This window comes from Schistocerca gregaria, chromosome 8 (genome assembly GCF_023897955.1).
Source record: "Schistocerca gregaria isolate iqSchGreg1 chromosome 8, iqSchGreg1.2, whole genome shotgun sequence".
In the NCBI taxonomy this organism is placed as follows: Eukaryota; Metazoa; Arthropoda; class Insecta; order Orthoptera; family Acrididae; genus Schistocerca; species Schistocerca gregaria.
The window spans coordinates 364059424-364084848 of NC_064927.1; the positions used below are offsets into that span (position 1 = coordinate 364059424).

The 25425-nt window shown below is 38.1% G+C and overlaps 1 protein-coding gene across 5 annotated transcripts in view; it reads right to left on the reverse strand.

The window, feature by feature from the left end:
* Positions 1 to 7133: 7133 nt before the first annotated feature.
* Positions 7134 to 25425, reverse strand: part of LOC126283997 (tyrosine-protein phosphatase non-receptor type 7-like) — a 121689-nt gene continuing 103397 nt past the window's right edge. For all 5 annotated transcript variants that reach the window (XM_049982537.1, XM_049982539.1, XM_049982535.1 and 2 more), the window contains 6 exons: positions 24631 to 24848; positions 20218 to 20651; positions 16904 to 17165; positions 16141 to 16404; positions 13972 to 14243; positions 7134 to 13557 (listed from right to left, as the gene is read on the reverse strand). In XM_049982537.1, the coding sequence (XP_049838494.1) occupies positions 13464 to 13557; positions 13972 to 14243; positions 16141 to 16404; positions 16904 to 17165; positions 20218 to 20651; positions 24631 to 24848 (1544 nt within the window). In that variant the 3' untranslated portion in view covers positions 7134 to 13463. The remainder of the gene's footprint in view (positions 13558 to 13971; positions 14244 to 16140; positions 16405 to 16903; positions 17166 to 20217; positions 20652 to 24630; positions 24849 to 25425) is intronic.

A 25425-nucleotide genomic window follows, 5' to 3' on the forward strand; every position in this document is an offset into this window, starting at 1 on the left:
ATCGATTAGAATGGACAGGGACTGCGATTGCTGTGTTCGGATGAGGGCTGACTTGGCATCCCTTCGCTCACAGCTGCAATCGGCGCTGACTTCGGTCATGCAGCTTGAGGCTGTTGCCAATGGGCGCCACTGTGGGGAGCCGGACTTGGGTATCACGGGGATGTCAACCTCGTCCCGTCTGTCCCCAGATCGGTCTGCCACTGTGGTTGCCCCGGTTGCTGCCCGCAGTGGGGCTGAGCCCTCGCCTGTGGTTGATTGGGAGGTCGTTCCAAGGCGTGGCAGACAGCGAAAGGCGTCCCCGGGGGCTGATCAGAAAGCCTCCCCGGTGTGTCTGGCAAACCAGTTTCAGGCATTTCTCTGGCTGAGCCAGATGCAGTTGCCTGCCCTGTTTCAGAGGATCATTCTCAGCCTTCAAGGTCCGGGCAATCGCAGAGGGTGGGCTTACTGGTAGTTGGGAGCTCCAATGTTAGGCGCGTAATGGGGCCCCTTAGGGATACGGCGGCTAAGGAGGGGAAGAAATCCAGTGTGCACTCCGTGTGCATTCCGGGAGGAGTCATTCCTGATGTGGAAAGGGTCCTTCCGGATGCCATGAAGAGCACAGGGTGCAGCCAGCTGCAGGTGGTGGCACATGTCGGCACTAATGACGTGTGTCACTTTGGATCTGAGGAAATTCTCTCTGGATTCCAGCGGCTATCTGATTTGGTGAAGGCTGCCGGTCTTGCTTACGAGATGAAGGCAGAGCTCACCATCTGCAGCAGCGTTGACAGAACCGACTGCGGACCTTTGGTGCAGAGCCGGGTGGAGGGTCTGAATCAGAGGCTCAGATGGTTTTGCGACCGTATTGGCTGCAGATTCCTTGACTTGCGCCATAGGGTGGTGGGGTTTTGGGTTCCGCTGAATAGGTCAGGAGTTCACTACACTCAGCTGGCAGCTACACGGGTAGCGGAGGCTGTGTGGCATGGACTGGGCGGTTTTTTAGGTTAGAAGGCCTCGGGAAAGTGCGGGATGGGCTGCAATGTCAAAGGGTGCTTGGCAATTACAGGACATGCTTGGATCAAGGAACAGTCGGAATTATAGTTGTAAATTGTTGTAGTTGCGCTGGAAAAGTCCCTGAGCTTCAAGCGCTAATAGAAAGCACAGAAGCTGATATCGTTATAGGTACAGAAAGCTGGCTAAAGCCTGAAATAAGTTCTGCAGAAATTTTTACGAAGTCTCAGACGGTGTTCAGGAAAGATAGATTAGGCAGAATTGGTGGTGGAGTGTTTGTGTCTGTCAGTAGTGGTTTATCTTGTAGTGAAGTCGAAGTAGATACTCCGTGCGAATTGGTGTGGATGGAGGTTATACTTAATAGCCGAATTAAGTTAATAATTGGCTCCTTCTACCGACCCCCAGACTCCGATGATACAGTTGCGGAACAGTTCAGAGAAAGTTTGAGTCTCATAACAAATAAATACCCCACTCATACGGTTATAGTTGGTGGGGACTTCAACCTACCCTCGGTATGTTGGCAAAAATACTTGTTCAAAACCGGTGGTAGGCAGAAAACGACTTCCGAGATTGTCCTAAATGCTTTCTCCGAAAATTATTTCGAGCAGTTAGTCCACGAACCCACGCGAATTGTAAATGGTTGCGAAAACACACTTGACCTCTTAGCCACAAACAATCCAGAGCTGATAGAGAGCATCATGACTGATACAGGGATTAGTGATCACAAGGTCATTGTAGCTAGGCTCAATACCATTTCTTCCAAATCCATCACAAACAAACGCAAAATAATTTTATTTAAAAAAGCAGATAAAGTGCCACTAGAAGCCTTCCTAAAAGACAATTTCCATTCCTTTCGAACTGACTATGCGAATGTAGACGAGATGTGGCTCAAATTCAAAGATATAGTAGCAACAGCAATTGAGATATTCATACCTCATAAATTGGTAAGAGATGGGACGGATCCCCCGTGGTACACAAAAAAGGTCCGAACGCTCTTGCAGAGGCAACGGAAAAAGCATGCGAAGTTCAGAAGAACGCGAAATCCCGAAGATGGGCTAAAATTTACTGACGCGCGAAATTTGGCACGTACTTCGAAGCAAGATGCTTTAATAGGTTCCACAACGATACATTGTCTCGAAATTTGGTAGAAAATCCGAAGAAATTCTGGTCGTATGTAAAGTACACAAGCGGCAAGACGCAGTCAATACCTTCGCTGCGCAGTGCCGATGGTACTGTTATCGACGACTGTGCCGCTAAAGCGGTGTTATTGAACGCAGTTTTCCAAAATTCCTTCACCAGGAAAGACGAATGAAATATTCCAGAATTTGAAACACGAACATCTGCTAGCATGAGTTTCTTAGAAGTAGATACCTTAGGGGTTGCGAAGCAACTCAAGTCGCTTGATACGGGCAAGTCTTCAGGTCCAGATTGTGTACCGATTATGTTCCTTTCAGATTACACTGATACTATAGCTCCCTACTTAGCACTCATATACAACCGCTCGCTCACCGATAGATCTGTACCTACAGATTGGAAAATTGCGCAGGTCGCACCAATGTTCAAGAAGGGTAGTAGGAGTAATCCATTTAACTACAGACCTATATCATTGACGTCGGTTTGCAGTAGGGTTTTGGAGCATATACTGTATTCAAACATTATGAATCACCTCGAAGGGAACGATCTATTGACACGTAATCAGCATGGCTTCAGAAAACATCGCTCTTGTGCAACGCAGCTAGCTCTTTATTCGCACGAAGTAATGGCCGCTATCGACAGGGGATCTCAAGTTGATTCCGTATTTCTAGATTTCTGGAAAGCTTTTGACACCGTTCCTCATAAGCGACTTCTAATCAAGCTGCGGAGCTATGGGGTATCGTCTCAGTTGTGCGACTGGATTCGTGATTTCCTGTCTGGAAGGTCGCAGTTCGTAGTAATAGACGGCAAATCATTGAGTAAAACTGAAGTGATATCAGGTGTTCCCCAGGGAAGCGTCCTGGGACCTCTACTGTTCCTGATCTATATAAATGACCTGGGTGACAATCTGAGCAGTTCTCTTAGACTGTTCGCAGATGATGCTGTAATTTACCGTCTAGTAAGGTCATCCGAAGACCAGTATCAGTTGCAAAGCGATTTAGAAAAGATTGCTGTATGATGTGTCAGGTGGCAGTTTACGCTAAATAACGAAAAGTGTGAGATGATCCACATGAGTTCCAAAAGAAATCCGTTGGAATTCGATTACTCGATAAATAGTACAATTCTCAAGGCTGTCAATTCAACTAAGTACCTGGGTGTTAAAATTACGAACAACTTCAGTTGGAAGGACCACATAGATAATATTGTCGGGAAGGCGAGCCAAAGGTTGCGTTTCATTGGCAGGACACTTAGAAGATGCAACAAGTGCACTAAAGAGACAACTTACACTACACTCGTTCGTCCTCTGTTAGAATATTGCTGCACGGTGTGGGATCCTTACCAGGTGGGATTGACGGAGGACATCGAAAGGGTGCAAAAAAGGGCAGCTCGTTTTGTATTATCACGTTATAGGGGAGAGAGTGTGGCAGATATGATACACGAGTTGGGATGGAAGTCATTACAGCATAGACGTTTTTCGTCGCGGCGAGACCCTTTTACGAAATTTCAGTCACCAACTTTCTCTTCCGAATGCGAAAATATTTTGTTGAGCCCAACCTAAATAGGTAGGAATGATCATCAAAATAAAATAAGAGAAATCAGAGCTCGAACAGAAAGGTTTAGGTGTTCATTTTTCCCGCTCGCTGTTCGGGAGTGGAATAGGGATTGTGGTTCGATGAACCCTCTGCCAAGCACTTAAATGTGAATTGCAGAGTGGTCATGTAGATGTAGAAGAAGGAATGTACTGCATGAAGATTAATCTCCCTTTGAACTTCCACAATACTTTAATAAAACATGTCATTTTCATTAAGCCACTCTGTAACACTAAAGGTTCTCAGAAATGTTACAGTTGTAGTTTCTGTTGCTTTCAGCTGTACCATAGTTCCAACGTAGTCCAACATAGCAAGGCCATATTGGCAGTCAGTCATGTGTAATTTAGCCCCTGCTATAGACGAATGCTTCAACTTTTCTGAATCATGTGTTAGTCTGGCCTTATCACAGATACCCCTCCATACAGTTGTGCCTATGGTGCAGTTGTCTGTGTCACTCAGGCACACAAGTCATCAGGCTGAAGCAAGGACCATGAGTGAGGTTTTAAATATATTCATGAAAAATTTCTGACAAGTAATGATGTTTTTGATGGTTCATACATTCAGAAACATTCCAGAAATTAAATATTTGTAGTGGAAATGGATACAATACAAAAATAGGCATAGATATATTTCAAGGAAACACTATTGGCCACCATACGAGTGTGTAAGGGAAACACGTTAACTAAATTTAAAAAAGTGGATCTCTTGATGAATTTTAAAATGCACTTCAACCACTCATATTTCAATCACTTTTCTAAAAGCTTGGTTATGCCATACAAGTTACAAGCAGGGAGAAAGGTTCAGTCATACAGTAATCCTAGTTCCACAGATCATGAATACATTTTGTATTGATGTGGAACATGTCACTTTAAAATAAGTTTTCTTTACACAAAATGGTTAATTTTTTTCACAGTTACTACTTCATATCTAACAATTCATTTATTGAGAAGAAGGAATTGTCATTCAGAAATTCTTTTAATTTGCTTTTAAATATTTGTTGGCTATCTGAAAGACTTTTAATACCATTTGGAAAATGACCAGAGATTTTTGTGGCAGCATAATAATTCACCCTTTTCTGTGTCAAAGTGTGATTTAACGCAGAATAGTGAAGATCATCCTTTTTTCTAGTGTTATAGCAAGGCACTTTGCTGTTACTTTTGAACTGGAACGGGTTATCAATCACAAATTTCATAGGTGAATATATGTATTGTGAATATTCAGGGTTCCTCAAATATGTGTCTGCATGGTGATCTTGGGTGGGCTCCAGCTGTTATTCTGATTACACACTTTTGTGCAATGAATATTTTCTCTCTTAATGATGAATTGCCCCAAAATATGATGGCACATGAAAGCAGCGAATGAAAGTAGGCTGATTTACTGATATGTTTATCACAATAATTTGCAATAACCCTAATAGCATAAGTAGCTGAACCTAACCGTTTCAGCAGATCATCAATGTGTTTCTTCCGATTCTATTTCTCATCAATGCACACACCCAGAAATTTTGAATATTCTGCCTTAGTAACAAACTTCTGTTCATAGTCTATATTTAAAGCCATTTACTGTACAGAATTGCATAGGCTGTGTTTTCTCAAAATTAAGTGAGAGTTCATTTGCAGAGAACCACTTAATAATTTTCTGAAAGACATTATTTACAATTCCGCCCCAGGTAGCAGAGTGATCAGCGCAACAATGTCAATCCTAAGGGCCCGGATTCAATTCCTGGCTGGGTCAGAGATTTTCTCCGTTTAGTGTCTGGGTGTTGTGTTGTCCTAATCATCATTTCATCCCCATCGATGCGCAAGTCGTCGAAATGGCATCAAATCGAAAGACTTGCACCCGCCGAATGATCTGCCTGACGGGAGGCCCTCGTCACACATTTATTTATGTTCTTGGCTGATTCCTGCTTGTTGGGTGTGGTTACTATACTTGTATCATCAGCAAAAAGAGCTAGTTTTGCATCTTCATGAATACAGATTAGCAAGTCATTAATATATATTAAGAGCAATAAGGGACCCAAGATTGAAACCTGTGGAACACCATTCTTGATACCTCCCCAGTTAGAGGACACTGCTGACTTTTGCAGACTATTTGTACTGTTGATTTCAACCTTCTGCATTCATCCAGTTAAAGATGAATTAAACCATTTGTGCACGGTCCTACTGATATCACAATACTTAAGCTTATCTAAAAGAATTTCATGATTCACACTATCAAAAGTCTTTGAGAGATCACAAAATTTCCCAATGAGAGATGTTCGGTTATTTCTGTTGAAAATGCCTGTCTGAAAACCAAACTGACATTTTGTTAGTATTTCATTTTTACAAAAGTGTGATGCCACTTTTGAATACATTACTTTTCCAAGAATTTTGGGTAAAGCTGGCAGAGGTGAGATTTGGTGGTATTTGTTAGTATCAGACCTTTCCCTTTTTTTACGCAATGGTTTAACAATAGCCTATTTCAGTCTATGTGGAAAAAAGTCATTTTTTCAATGAGCTGCTACTAATGTCGCTGAGAACCATACTCATTTGTTGGGAACAAGCTTTTAGCACTATGTTGGAAATGCAATCAATTCCGTGTGAGCTTTTACTTTTGAGTGAATTTATTATTTTCCTTATTTCATTAAGAAAAGTGGGTTGAATTCAGATGGCATGTCAATATGATTGCTGATGTTATACAGATACTAGCTGCAGATGTTCACAGGGAAAAAAAGTAACTAAATGGCAATACAAAAACTTTTAGAGGCTGGAATGAATTTTATGGCTACTATCAGTCTAGAAGCGTTCCATGCGTCTGCTAAATTTCCTTATTTAACTACTTGCATACCAGTCAGTACAACAAAGAAACAGGCATTTTCTGAACATTTCACAATTGCTTTACAAATAACTTCATCATATTTAAAATCAGTACAGCAATTTGCATTAGCATCAGCTGAAATTTTCAATTACATACATTTGGCAGGCATGCGCACAATGGAAAGGAACATACATTTCCAGATGTGCATACTGAAAATTATCACCATAATGAAAGTGTATGTTGTCGCACACGGATATTAACTTTTCCAGCTAAAATATTTAAGAAAGCCTTCTTAGTATAAGCTATTATTTGATTAGAATTAAAGTAGTTCAAAATGTATCACTTCATGGATGTTCAGAACTTGTACCATTTGGAAATGGTGTATGTAGTTTGTCCTCTGTGCCTGTACTTTTTCGATCAGACTTCCAGACAGTCTTCAAGAGCCACTAGAGCTTTAGAGAAAAATCTAAAAAGTACCTATAAAATTACAATCAATTTCTTTTTGGACCTGAGTCTGGAAAATTCCTCTATGAGTTCTTTGCTCTGTGTTAAGTCAGAAATACTGAATGAACATGCATTTTGATAATGAAGGGCTACGAGCCCATAGTGAATGAAATAAACACTCCATTCCAAGGTACTTGTAATTCAGCAACATTGCCTTTATTTACACTGTGCGGTACATTATACAATTCTGAAATATTTCCCTGAAGACTCAACACAGCTTTACAATCTTTAACCTGTATATCCAAATTATGAAGTATAGAAATTAGCAGTTTCAGTATATTTGTCATGAATTTATATCCATATATATGTATATATATATATCTGTAAATGTTCCTTATGAATTAATTGGTGTTCTACTTACATTTCACATTCAGACACAAAATATGTATCCTTATGATATATTGGTGTTCTTTAACTCAGAGCACATAAGTACTCCGATAATTTATAATTACAGCTAAATGATAATTATGGGAAGGTACACATTATGTGAACTACACAATTTTACACTAATGTACAATTTTGGTTACAGTAAAACACTTCCAATACCACAATTAAAAAACAAAATCTAAAGCTATCCAAACAAAAATCTGCAATCTCAGGGGTATAGATTTTCTATGTAATACTGCTGGTAACCTAAACTGACAACAGGAACATTTAAAAAGCAACTGATCTTAAACAATTTTTTTAAAATACATGAGAAATTTTGATGACCAAGGAGATTGCTTCATACACCAAAACAGTGTAACTCAAGTCCTGCTCTGAACAGAAATTTGTGCACTATAGTAACAATTGATAAAATGAGAAAATTGACATTAAACTCTCATAGTATAATTTTAAAAATATTTCATAAATATCTGAGCTTTTGACAAATTTAATTTCTCAAATATGTACACGATTTGTTTTATTTTAACATTATAATATAAAAAATAGGATTCAGATAAAATATTTTAATTCAGGTCAAAAGGTCAAAACTGTAAAGAAATACACTTTATACATTATGAAGTAATTACTATGATACAACATTTACCCTACACTATACAAAATGGCTTTGCACTGAATCAACTAGATTTGCTGCAATGCTAGTAACTGTCAGACTTTTACTACAGCTTAAGTAACCACGTGTCAGTTTTTTTTTTTTTTTTTACATAATGCCACTTTTTCTCTTACTTTCAACACAGTTTTGTTCCACGTAAGATCTTATGAAAAATGTTTAAAAATGTGTCTCTTACAAAACTGTATCAAATATAATGATTTACTGAATATTTCAGTTTTAAGATTTAAGTTGTGGAGAAAATAGACTTAAAAGAGGCATTAAAAATGCTTGACAGAGGTAATGAGTTTACCCAGATTAATGCAGGCTAATATAAAGATTGCTATTTATCACACTTCTAATTAAACACATGAAAGCATTTAGTTTCACAATGATGCATTTACGACAGTACGGTCATTTTTCAGATAATATTTATTTTTCACAGCAGAGGAACAAAGCTTACTGACAGATGTAACATATTATGTCATTGTCGGCATTCTTATTTCATAATGATTCAATGTGCTAAGCCATTTACATAAGGAGGTAGCCAACACAATTGTGAAAACATTCACAACTGTTCTTTTGATTTTATTTTCTAGACAAACACATACCAGACTCCAATAAATGTCTATCCATAATGACCTCACAGATTCCTGAATTTGGCCTGCACATCTAACCAGAATGATGAGTTAAAATAAACTTTCATTATTTTTTTCCCTGCAATTAACATTCAGGATAAAAGAAACACAGTACTGTGAGTACCAAGTAGGCCAGAACAATTTGAACAACAAAGCAGGAATTGATGTTGGGTCTGAAAAAAATTAGATGTGCAACTTTTATGCACAAAGCTTCATAATGACATTTACTCTGAGACACGAAGTACGTACTTCATCCCCAAAAAGGAATTTCAGCATGCAATGTACTGTGCTTGCAATTTTAAACAAATATGGTATACTCCAAAAGTAAGTTACATTCTTTACCTTGACCCCTGAACAGTTGTAGCTTCACGCTATGAGAATATGTCTACATTCAAAAACACAAGTAAAAAACAAAACTATCAGCTTAGTGACACAATTTCTTGCACACGAAATACTTGCTGTTGAAATACACCAGTAACTTTATACAACAATTCATACGGAAAGCTGAAAAACTAACAAGAGTTACACACACTACGCTAAAAAATTGTTTTTGCAATCCCTTCACAGTTGTAGGAACCTGTACTATCCATCAGAGTGTTGTTCAGTTCAGTGTTAACAAAGTTAGACATGTGTATGTTTAACTATCTGCTAATGTAACCAGGCTCAGTAAAATTCAAAACATCAGAAATTATCAATGAAAAAGAAACTGAACAGTTTGATATCTGTGCTGTTCAAGCCTTCAGAGTACTTCAGGAACAACAAATGCTCAAATTTTGCTCCACAGTATTGTGAAACAGAACAAACACAGAATGCACATGGAAAATATAAATACTGATACAGCATTTATTTACTAAACCTTAAGAGATATGTATATATAAGTACAGAAAACACAAACACAAACAAAACACACACACACACACACACACACACACACACACACACACACACACACACACACACAAATCAACCACATGTGCAAGATTCTCACACACAGTAATGACTGAAGAAAGAATTTGGTATATTGTCTCAAGAATAAATTATGAGTCTTATTCATTTCAATGTTAACAATTGTACTCTGCCAAGTAATTATTCAACAATGGGAGTTAACTTCACAAACATATATGAAATCTCTGTACAAAGATATCCAAGATGTAGGTGTTTGCAATGTACAGACACACAAGAGATGTCTTTATCACTGTAAGATGTAAGCCAATTTATCTGAATGGCACACTAATGAAAGAAAGGATTATACAATCCATGTAGGAGGAGAATTACATCATCATAATAAAAATACAATATTACAACAAACACAGAAAATTACAATATTATTTTATGAATATTGTCTATTGTTATTGATTTGTACACAGACATGACAAATTTCAGAAATATTAATGACTTAAAATCTTTTCACAACCACATGCTGCTTCTGATTTCACAACAACGGGGCATATAAACAAATAATAATGAGTCTCTGTCCACAAAGTATCGAACCCAGAATAGATCCACGGCACATGAAAACTGTCAGGGTTGGAAATGGAAACAGTTGTAATCAAAGTCAATTCAATGTAGCCCACACAAAACCCAATCATTTTTCAATGATGTGGCTTGTACAGGTAACGGAGCTACAAGTATATGTGACTGTACTGATGAGTGCACTTATATCACTTTCAGACAACCACCAACTGATGAAGCTGCTTATGATTTTATCAAATTGCATCTCTTTCTTTATTACAAATTCTTTCAAATGATTATCTACCTGCGACAAAATAATAACTCTGACATCTGGGGCAGAGCCAACAGCAATGTGAATGCAAAATGTAAGAAATAAAATGAAAGAAATAATAATGAATCCTGAGTTTTCAGAATGGTTTTTCCACTATTCCCATACCTTGCTGAACTATTACTTTATTGGTAACTGAAATACTAATTCTCTCTGTATGGTTTCCATTTAATTTCTATACTTTAATTTTCAGTTACATTGCTGATGAACCTTAAAGAATAAATTCAGTGAACACTTTTTTTATTTGCTTATACCTCTGCTTCTGAAATATCACTTTCCATAACACGAACTATTGACTAGCCTGCTAGATATATCTGGAAATGTGTCAAAAAAAATCATAAACATCATCAACAAGAAAGACCAGAAAATAAATTCAAAAACTTTCAGCTTCTGAATATACTCCAAGTTATTAAGTTCAGTTCACCAAATTTAACATTACAGCAAAGTATTTGTTGTTGTTCCTCCAGTTATATTAATTAGGTTTACAATTAGAAGTTGTGGAAGAACCCCTATAGCACTGGTTTGTGTATAAAGAAAATGCAATGTTGCTTTAAAGTTCATATTCCATACTGGACTGTAGGTCCCCTTCCCACACGCTGGCTAGGTCAGCTGACAGGTCAGAGGATAGCAAGTGTCTCCAGTGCTTTTAAAGCACTGTGTTTCATTCATCATTAACATGGTAAAAGCAATTATTACAAATTTGAGGGAGTCAGTGGCTCATGATACACTGAAAGTCTGAAGTTAATAAACTTGAGTCTGTAGTATATAGTAATACACACCCAAAATAAAGAAACTATAAAATAATGACACTTCGCTGAATAAAAACCAGCATGTTATGCAATGCTTCCACAACTGTTCATTTACAACCCTTGCACAACAGTTTCATTTTGCTTGTAAGTGATCCTTACATTAAAGGTTCGAATTCCAACGTACAAGTATGCATCAAAGCCAAGAAATAATGAAAACAGCTTCTCACACACTTGCATGGCAAGCTTTGTAGGAACTCCCACCTAAATAAGAATGTAAGCCACATGAAAAAAATATGAGACCATTGCTGCAATTACTGAAGACAAATTTTTGGGAATAGGCTAGTTTTGCACAGAGTTGAGACTTTTCAACAATAATTTAAGAAACCTGAAATTGACTTCCAAGTTTTAAAAAAGCTATGACAATATCATACAAAATTCCGTAAACCATATGGATTTAATTAAATATAGCAATTGTTTGTTTGTGCTCTGCCTCCAACAATATTCTTCCAGAATGTTTCTACTATGATGGCAAGTGCCTCAATGTCTCACAAAATGGCAGATAACTAAATAATCCATGCACTCTAAATAATTTTGGTGCCATCATCATTACAAGTTTGGCAAAGGAGGTCATGAAATTCAAGACAATTCCTAAAAAAATGAGGCTGTGTGTATCATATTTGATTTTTCATATCTTTAATTGTTTTTAAAATTGCAAGTAGTTGGAGCCACAAATTACATTCACAAGAATTTTACACACGAAATAATTTGTGACAATGTGAGTTTCCTGTGAAACATTTTTATCTATCAATTTTACAGTGAGGAAATGGTTATAAAACCTTGTTTGATGGTTTAATTTATGGGCTGTCCTTCCAAGCATTTCTCCATTAACACTACAAACTTATTATAGGTGCTGATAATTGTAAACTGATCCATTTCTTTTTTTTCTGCACCCAAAAAATGTCAGTAAATACAGATTCAAACTCTACAGACATATTATATTTATTCAGTAGCATTGCAGTCAATGTAGACATATACCTGGGATAACAATGATCTACATAACATTGTGTGTGAAATAAGTTCTTCTCAGTTTTGTTTTACTGCCCAAATGAAAGGCGTCTGTTGTTCTGATGTGAAGCTTGTATGCTCGCACAATGAAAACATGAGCTTTGCCCAAGCAACACTGCAAGTTAACATACAAAAGTATTTGATATTTTGCATAAACAGCCAATTTTATTTGTTGATATCATCACTCATTGCACAATGGATCCATAAATATCAGTGAAAACATCAGATAGCAGACAAACAAACAACTGCTCAGAATTTCACAATACTAACATAGTACGTATAAAAACATGTGGCTCACATTTATACAGGTTACAAGCAGTGGAAACACAATTTGTAGCAAATTTCTGCATGAAAATATGAAACAGAATGGTCATCTCACAAAACATGCCACCTCTGCTTCAAAACTTAATGTTCAAAGGCAACTGTTACTGGCAGTACACAAAACTTTGGGCAAGTGACTAGAATCATACGTAATAGGAATAACTGTCAATACTGACAGCACTTAACAGGTAACAGTGACAGTGACAATCAAATGTTTTCACTTTGTACATTCTCTGCCCTAGTATGCATGCCAGAAGCACAATTGAAGTCTAAAATGTCCTTCAAGAACAGTCACAGAAAGCTTGAGAAACAAGCACCATACATAGCTTGAACAAAATCACAAGTGCATCACTCATAACAACTGTACATAATATTTACATTCAGATCATCTCTCTCAAAGTCTGATAATTATACATTTTTCGTTACAAAATGTACAGTTACTCAGAACTTAAGTACCAGGTGCATTGCCTGTTGCAGTTATGAGACTCTCGCGACAGATCAAGAAGCAACAGATTTCTCAGTCTCTGGCTATTGGTCAATAGCCTTGTCTCGAACTAAAAGAAAAAAAATTAGTCTTCTTTAGAAGAGACAGTCATTCATAAAAATAGTTTCATCTGCTACTGAGTCATCGCACTTAAAATGCTTTGCAGCACAGATAGTTGAAAACTTCACTTTATATAAATAAATAACATTATCAAAAGCAGATGAAACTTCTTTTCGAATTTCCACACAACTGATGCACTTTACATCTGCCATAAAGCTGTGACTTATGCATGAAGACACGAATAGTTTCAGCCGACACACTATCACTTCCTCTTGCATTATACACTGCAATTACTCTTGAATGTGGAGAAGAGTGAAAGCTGTCTGTCATTCGCCAGACTGGTCAGGGAGAGATCCCTCAAACAGGCACAAAGCCCTGTGTACAAACTCGTATTGTTCTGCAGTCTGTATCATACCACCCCTAAAAAGAGAGGAAAAGTTATCAGATGGTTCAAATGTTAAAAATACATGTATGGTCTAATAACACATACCGTGCGGAAACATCTCAGGATAAACAAGTGAAAATAAACAACAAGAGTTAACAAGCGCTGTGAGTGTCTAGCACTGTTCTGTGGCTTTTAGAAAAAAAGAATGAGAAAGAAAGATACAGATAAAATTGTGTGTGTGTGTATGTGTGTGTGTGTGTGTGTGTGTGTGTGTGTGTGTGTGTGTGTGTGTGTGTGTGTGTGTGGGCGCGCGCTATATGGGCACCTGCTTAAAAAAAAGGGAGGCTGGTGTCTAGCACTAGTTGTCTATGCCAGGAAGTAACATGCTGAGATCAAATGATTTAAATCTTCTTTCTTATACAATTTTATACAGAAATCTGATCTCTTACCTGTCGTATCGCATCTGGCACACGATACCCAGGATGTCAACATTATCATTGTGCAGCAGTTGTGCCATGCCAACGGCAACTGCAATGAAGCATCCAGTGCGGCCAATTCCTGCACTGCAGTGTACCACGACAGGAGGATCTCCTGAGCCAACTTGGCGATACTCGGCAACCTCACTTGCCATAGCAACCAGTGCCTGAGCACTAGAGGGGGTTGCATGATCTGGCCAAGTGTCATACCATAAGTGCAAAATTCGTCTTGTCTCATCACCACGCTGAAAAGAAGTTCATGCTACTTTGAAACGGTCATAAATAATGACGTTGATTATAACATTAATCAAAAACATAATACTTTGTATATGTAGGGCATTCACAGTTGAAATATTCCATGTTGTCTAAGGATGGCTGCGACTGTTTAAAAATTTTCATTCAAAGACATGACCAGCTGTGTCTTTGAATAAAGATTTTAAACCATCACAGCAGTGCTTCTTATTCAATGTTCATCAAAAGTACATGAAAACCAACAACATTTACATCACTGCCTACAAGAGTTCACTGTTAGTGTTACCTGTCTTTGCGAAAATGCTGTTATGAAAAGCTGCAAAGACGGAGTGATTACTCATCCAAGTGCGAACCTGGCCGACTCACCACCCGCAGACACACAGAAGGAACAAATCTGAACACATACTACAGAATTATTAGTTTTCCCCTTTTCTTGACCTTGGCTGTTTCTTTATGGAGGAGAAGTCTCATCAGAAACTCTGTGGCACAAGACAAGTGCTATATGCAGATGTGTTCTTTCACTCTGCCGAAAGGCAGAGACAGTGGAAAATCCATAGAGCCCCACAGAAACCAACGTGCAGCACTGTTGATTGCTGGAAAGAATGAATATAGCCATTTTTGGGCTTAAAGAGGTTTGTATTACAAGTCTTACATTACATATTAAAGTCTTGTTTTTCTGCACCTTTGATTAAGGGGAGGGTAGATGCCCTGCCACCACCACCCTGTTTTTTGAATCGTGTAACTGATGCAGTACTGGAGTCCCTGCCTGACAGTCACCTAGTCACACGTGGGAATCTGCCTGAAAACCACACACAATCTGGCCTGCATACCAGGGCTGGCTCACATTCCTGTCCCAGAGAGAGTGCTTCAATGTGCAAGGCTATCTAGGCAGTTCTTGTATTTTATGGTCCAGCAAACTTAATGCTTTCTTGCCAAATTATAATTCAATATGAAGATCACAACACACAACCTCTCTCCATTGGTTTACTTGCATGAAAATTGACGGACACTGAAATCACGAATGCAAACTATAATTTTTAAGAAATATGACACATAGTGCAGGAAACGTGCTCCAGACAAGAAAGCAAGATATCATGAGAGAAGAGACTATGGAGGAAATAAGATATGCACATGGCAAGGTAATATACATGTACAGAGTTTTGAGGCCACAAGATCATGTGCAACCAAACTGATTCTTAAAAACCAATGGTACCACATCCCATAAAAATGTTAGAGAGGAATATGGACAATGAGGGATGAATTTACATTGGCCAAGTAAGGGATGCTTATCATAAGCCCAATATAGAGCAACTTCTGTTGCTATGAAGAAGTACCTCACTGAACATTACATCTAGAAAGGGTGAAAGTGTAATCAGATTTCGTACACTTCAACCCCTGTTAGCAATGAAAGGAAAAACTTGTCTACTTCAGCAACATATAAAAAAAGAACAATAAATACTGTAAATAAATTTTAGGCCAACTGATAAAGAATGGACTTTTTAATCTACAACCATCAAAACAGTAAAATGTATATAATGTGTATTATGTTTATAGATGAGCAATGATGATGCTTTGTAAATACAGGTTAAATGTGTCTGGTATAAAAGACTCCTAAACCAAGGAATAAAGAACAAAAAGAACACTGAGTGAGTTTTTAAAACTGGTATTCGGTTCATGTTATTTATACCTTCCAAACAATACTCAATGTGGGGTAACGCCAATTACACTGTACAAACAGGACGTCAAAGCAGTGGGCTGCTTTACTCAACCTGTTGTACTGTAAAACTTTAATGCTGAGAGGAAGTATCAAAATAACTGGACTAAACAAAGAAGCTCAAAATTAGTGTGAGGACAGCAGATAAAACAGTCACAATATTTAACAGTACTTACTGTAACAATGAGCTCCCTCAGTGTGTACCCATCACGAGGACATGTAGCAGTAATACGGACTTCAATGTCACCATATACAGAAGGTTCGTCAGCTTCATCTTCTGGAAAATACCGCTCACACTTGGGACGGCCTTTCTCCCACAGTTTTGTAATCATTACTATGACAGTACTTCCCTCTGACCACACCATAAGCCAGAAATCTGAGACGGTATGTGGAAGAGGACCCTGTGTTGCAATATAAGCCTTCTCTTCACTGTCAAAGCCCTGTGTACACACATACACACAAAAAGTTTTAATCAAGTTAACAGTTATACAGTAGTCACTATGATGAAAAGCTATTCTTAAAAAAAAAATGTCGTGACCAACATTACAGTATTTAATGACAATTACCAGTTTATTCAGAACTATTCTGACTCTGAAACTTCCTGGCAGATTAAAACTGTGTGCTGGACCGAGACTCGAACTCGGGTCCTTTGCCTTAGGCAAAGGTCTCGAGTTCAAGTCTCGGTTCTGAATTTTGTAGTGTAAATCCCAAACAGATCGCCAAAGTGACACCTGATAAATTCCATCAACCAAAATAAAAGATTTCCTTCCTTGTCCAAGACTTCCCCCAATTTTGGAACTGAAGAGTCACATTTATCTCCACCTCCTCACTTTTCTACCAATCTCTTAACATTATATTAAGGCCACACTTTAAAATTATGACTGATCTGCAAGTTTAAATGTCAATCAAACATTAGGTGATAACCGAATCTTAACTTACTCGAACATAGTTGGCATTGATGTAAGTGGTGAGAGGATCTGCAAGGGGTGAGGCAGGTGGTAAACAAACTCTTGTACGTTCATTGGGCAAGATGGAGCGGTAACGGTTTTTTGTGCCACTGCCAGCCACATAGGCACGTTCCGGATGGTTGCTTGGGAGCTCCCAAAATTCCCGATGCAATGCTCTTACATCACGGAGTGAAGCTCGAAGCTGCCGTCGAGAGAGTACATTGCCAGCAGAAAGAAGAAATTCGTCAGTTGTGCTGCAAGAGACACAATGAGTCATTAATCTTAATATAAAATTATAGTGATTGCAATCAACAAATAATAGCTTTTAGGCAATATAAATGTTGTTACTGACTTGGTGAAAAATATAATTGAGTTGAAGCTGGAATAATGTAGTAAAAGTTCAAAAACTCATTAAATATTTAGTAATATACAATCTATCAATAAGAATTTTTCTTAATAACATATTAAACGAGTATGAAGGACAGAATAACAGTGATTTCACACTTGAAGTTATTCTTATTTTCGACATTAAGTTGAGCATTTATTTTAACATTGCATGACACCACCAAGAGAAGTTTCACTTCATTAGTATTTAAACTATTGGAGCTAGCCAACTTGAATCCTATTGGCATAAAGTAATACACACCACAGATGATAAAGACTGTATTGCCTGCATACATTTGGTCTCAGTTATATTACCCAAACACAGCTAGGTAAAATCAGACAATCAACACTCCACATAGGAATATCAACAATGTAGGAAAAGATAGACTGCTACTTACTGTAAAGGACATTAAGTTGCAGACAGGCACAATTTAGACACACTTACACAAAGCTTTTGGCCACAACTGTCATCAGCAAAAGAGAAACGGAGAGAGACACACCATTCATACAAGCAAGTAAGCACGCCTTATGCACACGACTGCCAACTACAGCAGCTCAGGTCTTTTAATTGTTCCTGTTTGCAATGTAATGTGTCTTCCACACCAAGGTAATGTTCTTTACAATTAGTCATTAATCAGTTATAACAGTGCTTCTACTGGGAGGACAGAATTCTAAAGACAGAGACTGCAATTTCCCCCATTTTCCTATTTCTCACTCAAAGGTTCAAAGTATCATTGATAAAAATTATTCAACATATCACTGATAAAAAAATTACTTATTTCCATAGTAATATGGAACTACAGGTGGAAATCAAAGTATGTTACAAGGAAAGATTACCATTCAGCACACAGAAGAGTCATCATCAGTACATACACTGATAAAAAAGGTACCGATTCTGTAACACAGACGCACCCAACCCTCTTAGCTTCCAAATGTGCTAGTGATTTCTATCTATCTTCTTGCTATATCTCCCTTGACATTTATAATTCTCATTTACCATTATTTTTAGCCTGGAATGTTTTTCCCTCCTATTTTTTACTACAAATGGATCACTTTACCCAGAGAATTCATTTATTAAAGAAGCACTTTACTTTGAAGATTCATTAGAGGACTCTCAACATGCCTGTGATATCAACCTCTTAAAGAGAGTAAAATATTTTTGAAAGAAAACAAACTCATAAATTTTGTTACTTGCAACTCACTGAAAAATTATGGTGCTTCATAAACAATAAGTTGAAAGCACCATTGTTGTTAGAATTACATTGCAGAGATGTGACCGCCCTATACTGTGTGTCGCAACATAGGGAATAAATTTAAGCATTTAACAAAAAAGAAAGAAGTGAATTACTGTAGCCTCCGTGCAATAATGAAGAAATGTGAAAATATTACTCTGCTAAGCCTGCTGGTGTGTGTGTGGACCTGGAAACTATTTGCAGATAGTTACAGAACAGAGGACCTCATATGTATCATGTCTGTGGGTCAAGCAGCAGGTTAATTAGGTAATAAAACATTACTCATGTTAAAGCTGTTAACTGGATACTATAAGCTGCAATAATATTGAAGTATTCATTTTTTGTCATATTACTTTACAATTTCAGAGAGGTCACATACACAAGTTAGCAACTTCACAAGGGCAGCTAAACAGAGATAAAAGTGGGGATCTGAAACTGCACAAAAATATGAATGAAAAGCTTAACAGTTGCATTACCTTCTGACAGAAAAAGTAAATCCTTGACATTTGTTGTAGAAGAACACTGTATACTGAATGCTTGACTGTGAAAAATTCACTTGCTAATAGTTACATCCAAAGAACTGAGTATTTTTAGTGTAAAATTAATGATACTAAAGAAAAAAATAAACTCATTCTTGAGCCATACTCAGCTTTATTTTTTCTGTCTCAACTGTTTCAAATTAAATTTCTTCCTTGAATGGTGTCACTAATACAATAGTGCTATTTATTGTGTACAAGTCACAGAACGCCCGCAGAAAAAAAAATTCTAAAAACAAGACAATCATACTAGTAAACTGTTCACTACTGACCACCTCTTATCAAGGTCTCAAACAATCTTGACAGATATCCAAATATTACTTACAGCCCCTACTCTTGCAACCTAGAACTCCCATGTAACATAATTCAGAGAAACTGTCTGAAAACATTCAAGGCACTGAGAACCTTGAGGCCCAAAGCACACACACAAAGTTCAAAGAGAAATAGATGTTTATGAAATAAAATACAGACAAACCACACAGTGTCATAGGTTTAAATTTTTTTAACCATGCCCTAACATCCTACACCTAGTTAAAAAAATGTATGCAATTTATATGACAAAATACTAATTAATATCTGGGATTATATTTGTTTTTATTAATGTTCATTAACAAAATACACTTGTGACAAGTGTCTTTTTACAGGTGTAAAGTTTGAAATGAATGTGAAACTAAAATCAGGAATAAAACAATAGATACTAAACTACACAGACAGTTATGATCTATGGTCCCCATTACCATTATTTTCATTAAGCACATTCCGTAGTTTTAATTTCAGATAAAACTGCAGATATACCTCTGATTACAAAGTAGTACTACTACATACATACATAAATACATTATGTAGACACCAGATCATGTTGGCACCCTATATAACAATTGAGCAGCACAGAGTAATAAAATTACTCTCTATGCTTTGGGCCAACATGAAAATGAATATATGAGACTATTTTTCGTGGATGTTCACATAAACAATGACAGCCTACAGAAACAGACAAAGCTGGTTCATCATTAGATCATCGGATGTCAAGGACATGCTACACTCCCAAAATCGATGACTGTGTGCTTTTGCCCCTTATGGTTCTCGGCACCCCATCTGAACAAATTTCTCAATGACCAGTATCAAAAGTATGCAACCAGATAAAAAGTTCTTACCATTCTCGAGTAGGTGTAACAACAGGCACGTGTCCATCAGTGCGTCCGTGTGATGATGGATGTAGCTCTATAGTGAGACTGGCACTTGAACCACGCCTTTCCAAAAGACCCTTGATACGACCACCAGACCCAACACATCGGCGCACAGGAGTGGCAGGGTCAGAGGCAGGAGCTGGCGGCACGGCAGGTTTTGTGATGGTGACAGGTTCTGGTGTTGGAGTCGGGGTAGAAGGCAAAGATGCCTTTTTCTCTTCAGCTTGCTGTACATGTGCCTCCAGTGGGGAAGGAGGCTGCAACACGGGGTGGAATACCCAACGACCGCCAGCACCAGTACTGTCACCATCACCAGTCGGTGCCCCAGACTTTATACCAGGGCTCGCACGGCCACTTCCACCCTGGGAGGATAGCATCTGATTCTTCAACCACAGCAGGACCTGCATCACAAAATTTATGTGCTTAACATATGGTTAGTTTCATGAATAACTAAAAACCTTTAGCCCAACAGATTAAAAGAAAATCAAGGGGATTAACTTAAAGTTAATTGTTCAATGGCCAGTGCACCAGCCAAAATGCAGTTCCACTGTGAGTGCTGTTCTCAAACAGCGGATGAATTGGTTGTCGCATATAAGCAGCTGGAAATCGCCCTGACTACTGCAAATGATTGTCAGCTGCTGCAAATCAGTGTGTTAGAAGAACTCCCAAGAGTTGTATACCTGTGAAACCTTTACCGAAGGTACCTAAAATACTGTTCTCCTCTGTGGATCCTGTCTCCTCTACAGAAAGTACAAGATCTGTCATTACTCGTCCACTTGACTGCAATCAGCTTGTCAGTGGTAGATTTAGGCATGCCCTACTGGGTGGATGGAGAGGTGCTATCTTTCACTGAAACTGAGTCAGTGGGACTCACTTCACCTGTTTTGGGGAAATCTGTTTTGTCCAGTGTCAAGAGGAGGCAAACACAAAAGAGTAGGGGTGTATTAATCATCAGCAGTTCAAATGTACAATGAGAGACAGTACCCCTTAGGCAAATGGCAGCAAGAGACAGGAAAAGACACCACATGCACTCAGTGTGTATGCCTGGGAACCTCATTTGATATGCTGAAGAGGCTATTCCAGCAGCCACTGAGGGAACAGGGTGCAAACAACTGCAGATTGTGGCACACATAGGAACAAATGATGCCTGTCGTCTTGGGCCTAAGGTCATTCCAGTGACTGACAGAGAAAGTTAGAAGACTAGCCTTGCACATGGATTGTCGAAGAAGTCACAATTTGCAGCATTGCCCACAGAACCGATTGTCGCCCCTTAGTTCCATGTTGAGTGGACAGACTGCACCAGATACTTCACAAGTTCTGTTACAAGGTAGGCTGTGATTTTCTGGACTTGTGCCATAAAGTAGGGTCCCCTAAATGGGTCAGATGTAAACTACACATCAGAAGCTGCTACTCAGGTAGCTAACTGTGTGTGAGGGATGCACACAAGGTATTTTTTAGATCAAGTGACTCTCTCCATTCAATCCAGATAACAATATCTGTAGGAAACACAGAAGTATCAGTGTAAGATCAAAAGACATGCCTCCCACAGAAGGGAGTATAATAATCCTAACTGATGAAGCACTAGCACCGAACTACTAGAGTTTGAAGCACTACTGAAAAGCAGCAAAGCTCACATAATACTAGGCACAGAAAGCTGGTTGAAACCTGAAATTGATAGCAGTGAGATGTTTGGGGAAAATTTAAGTGTATATCAAAAGGATAGGCAAATGGGAAATGGAGGTGGTGTATTTGTTGCAGTAAACAAGGAGCTCAAAAGCATAGAGATACAAACTAAAGCTGCGTGTGAGACTGACTGGATAAGATTCTGTGTAATGGGTGTGCATAAAATGACAACAGATTCTTCTACCCACCAGATGGATCTCATAATGTAACCAAAAACTTTAGAGAAAACCTCAGTTCACTTGTAAGTTCCCCAACCATACTGTAATCATCAGTGGAGACTTTAATCATCCAACAATTAACTGAGAAAATTATAGTTTTGTTAGTGGTGGAATGATATCCCGTAAAATTTTATTAAATGCCTTCTCTTAAAACAACCTAGAACAGATATTTAGGAACCCACTCATGATGAAAATGTATTGGATCTAATGGCGACAGGCAGACCTGACCTCTCTGGGCATGTCTACACCGAAACTGGTATCAGTGACGCAGTTGTGGCAACAATGATTACCCAAGTACAAAGGACAACTAAAAATGACCAGACATATTTATATGTTCAATAAACTAGATAAAAACCAGTAGCGTCATATCTCAGTGAGGAACTCAAAACTTTCAGCACAGGGCAGGAGCATGTAGAGGAGGAACTCTGGCTCAAGTTTAAAAGAATATTAGGATAGGTATATACCCAGTAGAACAGTTCATGACGGGAAAGAACCTCCACGGCATACAATCACTGTAAAGAAACTTCTAAAGGAACAAAGATTACTGCTTAATAGGTGTGAAACAAAGAGTAAGGCTATAGGTTGAGACATGCTAAATGAAACGCTTATGTGTGTCAAGAGAACAATGTGTGAAGCCTCAATGACTACCATAACAAAATACTGTCACGTGATCTTTCACAGAACCCAAAGATATTCTGATCACATATAATGGCTGTTAGTGGTATCAAAGTTAGCATCCAGTCCCTAGTGAATGAGACAGGAACAGAAACGGAGAGTAGCGAAGCAAATGCTGAAATGCTTAACTCTGTTTTCAAATGTTCCTTTACAAAGGAAAACCCAGTGGAGTTGCTCCAATTTAATCTTTGTACCACCGGAAAGATGAATTAAATAAGTATTGGCGTCAATGATGTTGAGAAACAGTTGAAATCATTAAAACTGAACAAAGCTCCAGGGCCCAATGGAATCGCTGTCAGATCCTACACCAAATTTGCGGCTGAGTTAGTCCCTCTTCTAACCATAATCTAAAACAAAAAAACCATGCAGGATTAATGGAAAAAGGCACAAGTCAGATCCGTCTACAGAAGGATAGTAGAAGTGATCCACAAAACTACTACTCACTATCCTTGACATCTTCCAATATCATGGAACATATTATAAGCCCAAACAAATGAAGTATTTAGAACGCAATGACCTCCTCGATGCCAACCAGCACGGATTTCAGACACTTCGATCATGTGAAACCCAACTTGCACTTTTCTCACGTGACATACTGAAAGCCTTGGGTCAAGGCAACCAGGTAGATACTGTAATTCTTGATTTCCCAAAAGCATTTGACTTAGTATCACAACTATGCTTATTGTTAAAAGTATTATCATATGGCATATCAAGTGAAATTCATCATGTTACCCTACATTCAGAGGCTGTTGCACGCAGTGACTTATTCTGATTTGTAAATAATGGATTTCAGCTATCAGTCGTCCTTTGGAACTTTTATTGGCAGATCTAGATTTCAGTTAGAAACTAGCCATTCTCATACTCATTATTCAATGAACTGTGTACAAAGCCAGACCAAGTAAAATTTTGAAGTCAATGATATTCACATTTTTGTTTAAATCCACAATTCGATGTTTTGTATTTGGCATGAAGAGTATCTATCGACAGATAGTATACTAAATGATTATGCTGGACATATATATTAAAACTGTGTCACTGTGGCCATAAGCCTGTAACTCAACTTATAAATCTACACCAAAAAGTGTTCACCGGCTTCACTCCATTCTCCTATAATTTATCCTCCCTCATATCGGTTCCAGGATAATTTTTTAGCTCATACGCGAAGCAACGTGTTTTTAATAAATCACCCATTATTTACAATCAATAATTGGCAATTTCCAAGATCCACTGTAAGTGATGTATATCGAGCATGCGGCTGTCATCGCACGAGATACTGATTTTGTTTACGGCATTGCTGACGTCACATCATCACATAATGTCAGCAGCATTCTAGAGATGAGTGGAGCCAGTATAGTGTCAACCTGCACTGCTATTACCTGGCAGGAGTTAATTCTGAGATTGTGCACTGTGGAAAGTGGTCTGGACTTTCATTTAGTACCAAATCACAATTTTAGAAACAGTGTGGATTGTTTGGCAGGTGAATGTCAAATTTGGTGAAAGATATAACTACAGTCTATGCTGGCAAAACAGGACTGCTTCCGGCTGCATACACAAAATGTTAAATTGTTTACAATGAAGATCTGGATCACAAGCAAGGTAAGTTAAATGACTGTTTTTTTGGTACACCTTTTATCACTGTTGTCAACACTGTAAATAAAACTGATATCTTGCACTATGACAGTTGTGTGCTAGACATAATGGTTTGCAATGGGTCTTGGAAATTATACAATAATATAGTTACTGCAACAAAACTCATAGTTTATTTTGCCGACAAGAGACAGACCAACTAAAAATGATAGCTTACCACAAATGTGATGGCAAGAAATCCAACGGCAGCAAATAAGATGACAAAGAATGGCAGTTGCCATTCAGGCCGCCAACTGCCACCCAAGGCTGCCACCTCCACACCTGTGGGACGGGGACGTCCACTGCCAGTCCCTTCATCTGTGCCCACAGAGCGACGAGCTGATGTTGACAATGTGGCAGTGGGGCCATCAAGGGCTTCCTCTGATGAAACATTTTCTGTAAATGAAAAATAAAAATGTTTTAATTAAATGCAATGCAAGGTATTATAACACACTAACGATAACTTTACACCAGGAAACTTTGTCACACCCACTAGTATTCAGTTCTAATCAGTCAAATCAGATAAAGATTTTTAGAGAAATATGACAGATTAAGTAATTCCATAACAATTCATCAGGTCTGAAGCACAAAATGATGTACCAAAACTTGTGCAGTTAACGTGTGATTGCAGCCACAATGAAGTGATATCCTTTGGAACAAGGCACCACGCTACCACAAAATTAGGAAGCATAAATAAAAGACAATGACTTATTTCCAAAACTGTGGAAAAAGAAGCCAACTATAATATTCTAAATAAATCCTCCTTTTATACATTGCAATTTACGAAAAACAACTAAACAGCAGTGAAAAATCAACAAGCTGGTTGTCACTGCAAAGAATTCCCAGCACACTTCTTTGATATTAATTAATCGACAGCATCTTAAAAGTTATATGTTTCAGTAGAAATTTTCTTGAAAAGTATAGCAATAAAAAAATCATCTGTACAGAATTAAAAACAATCTGTGTGGTGATG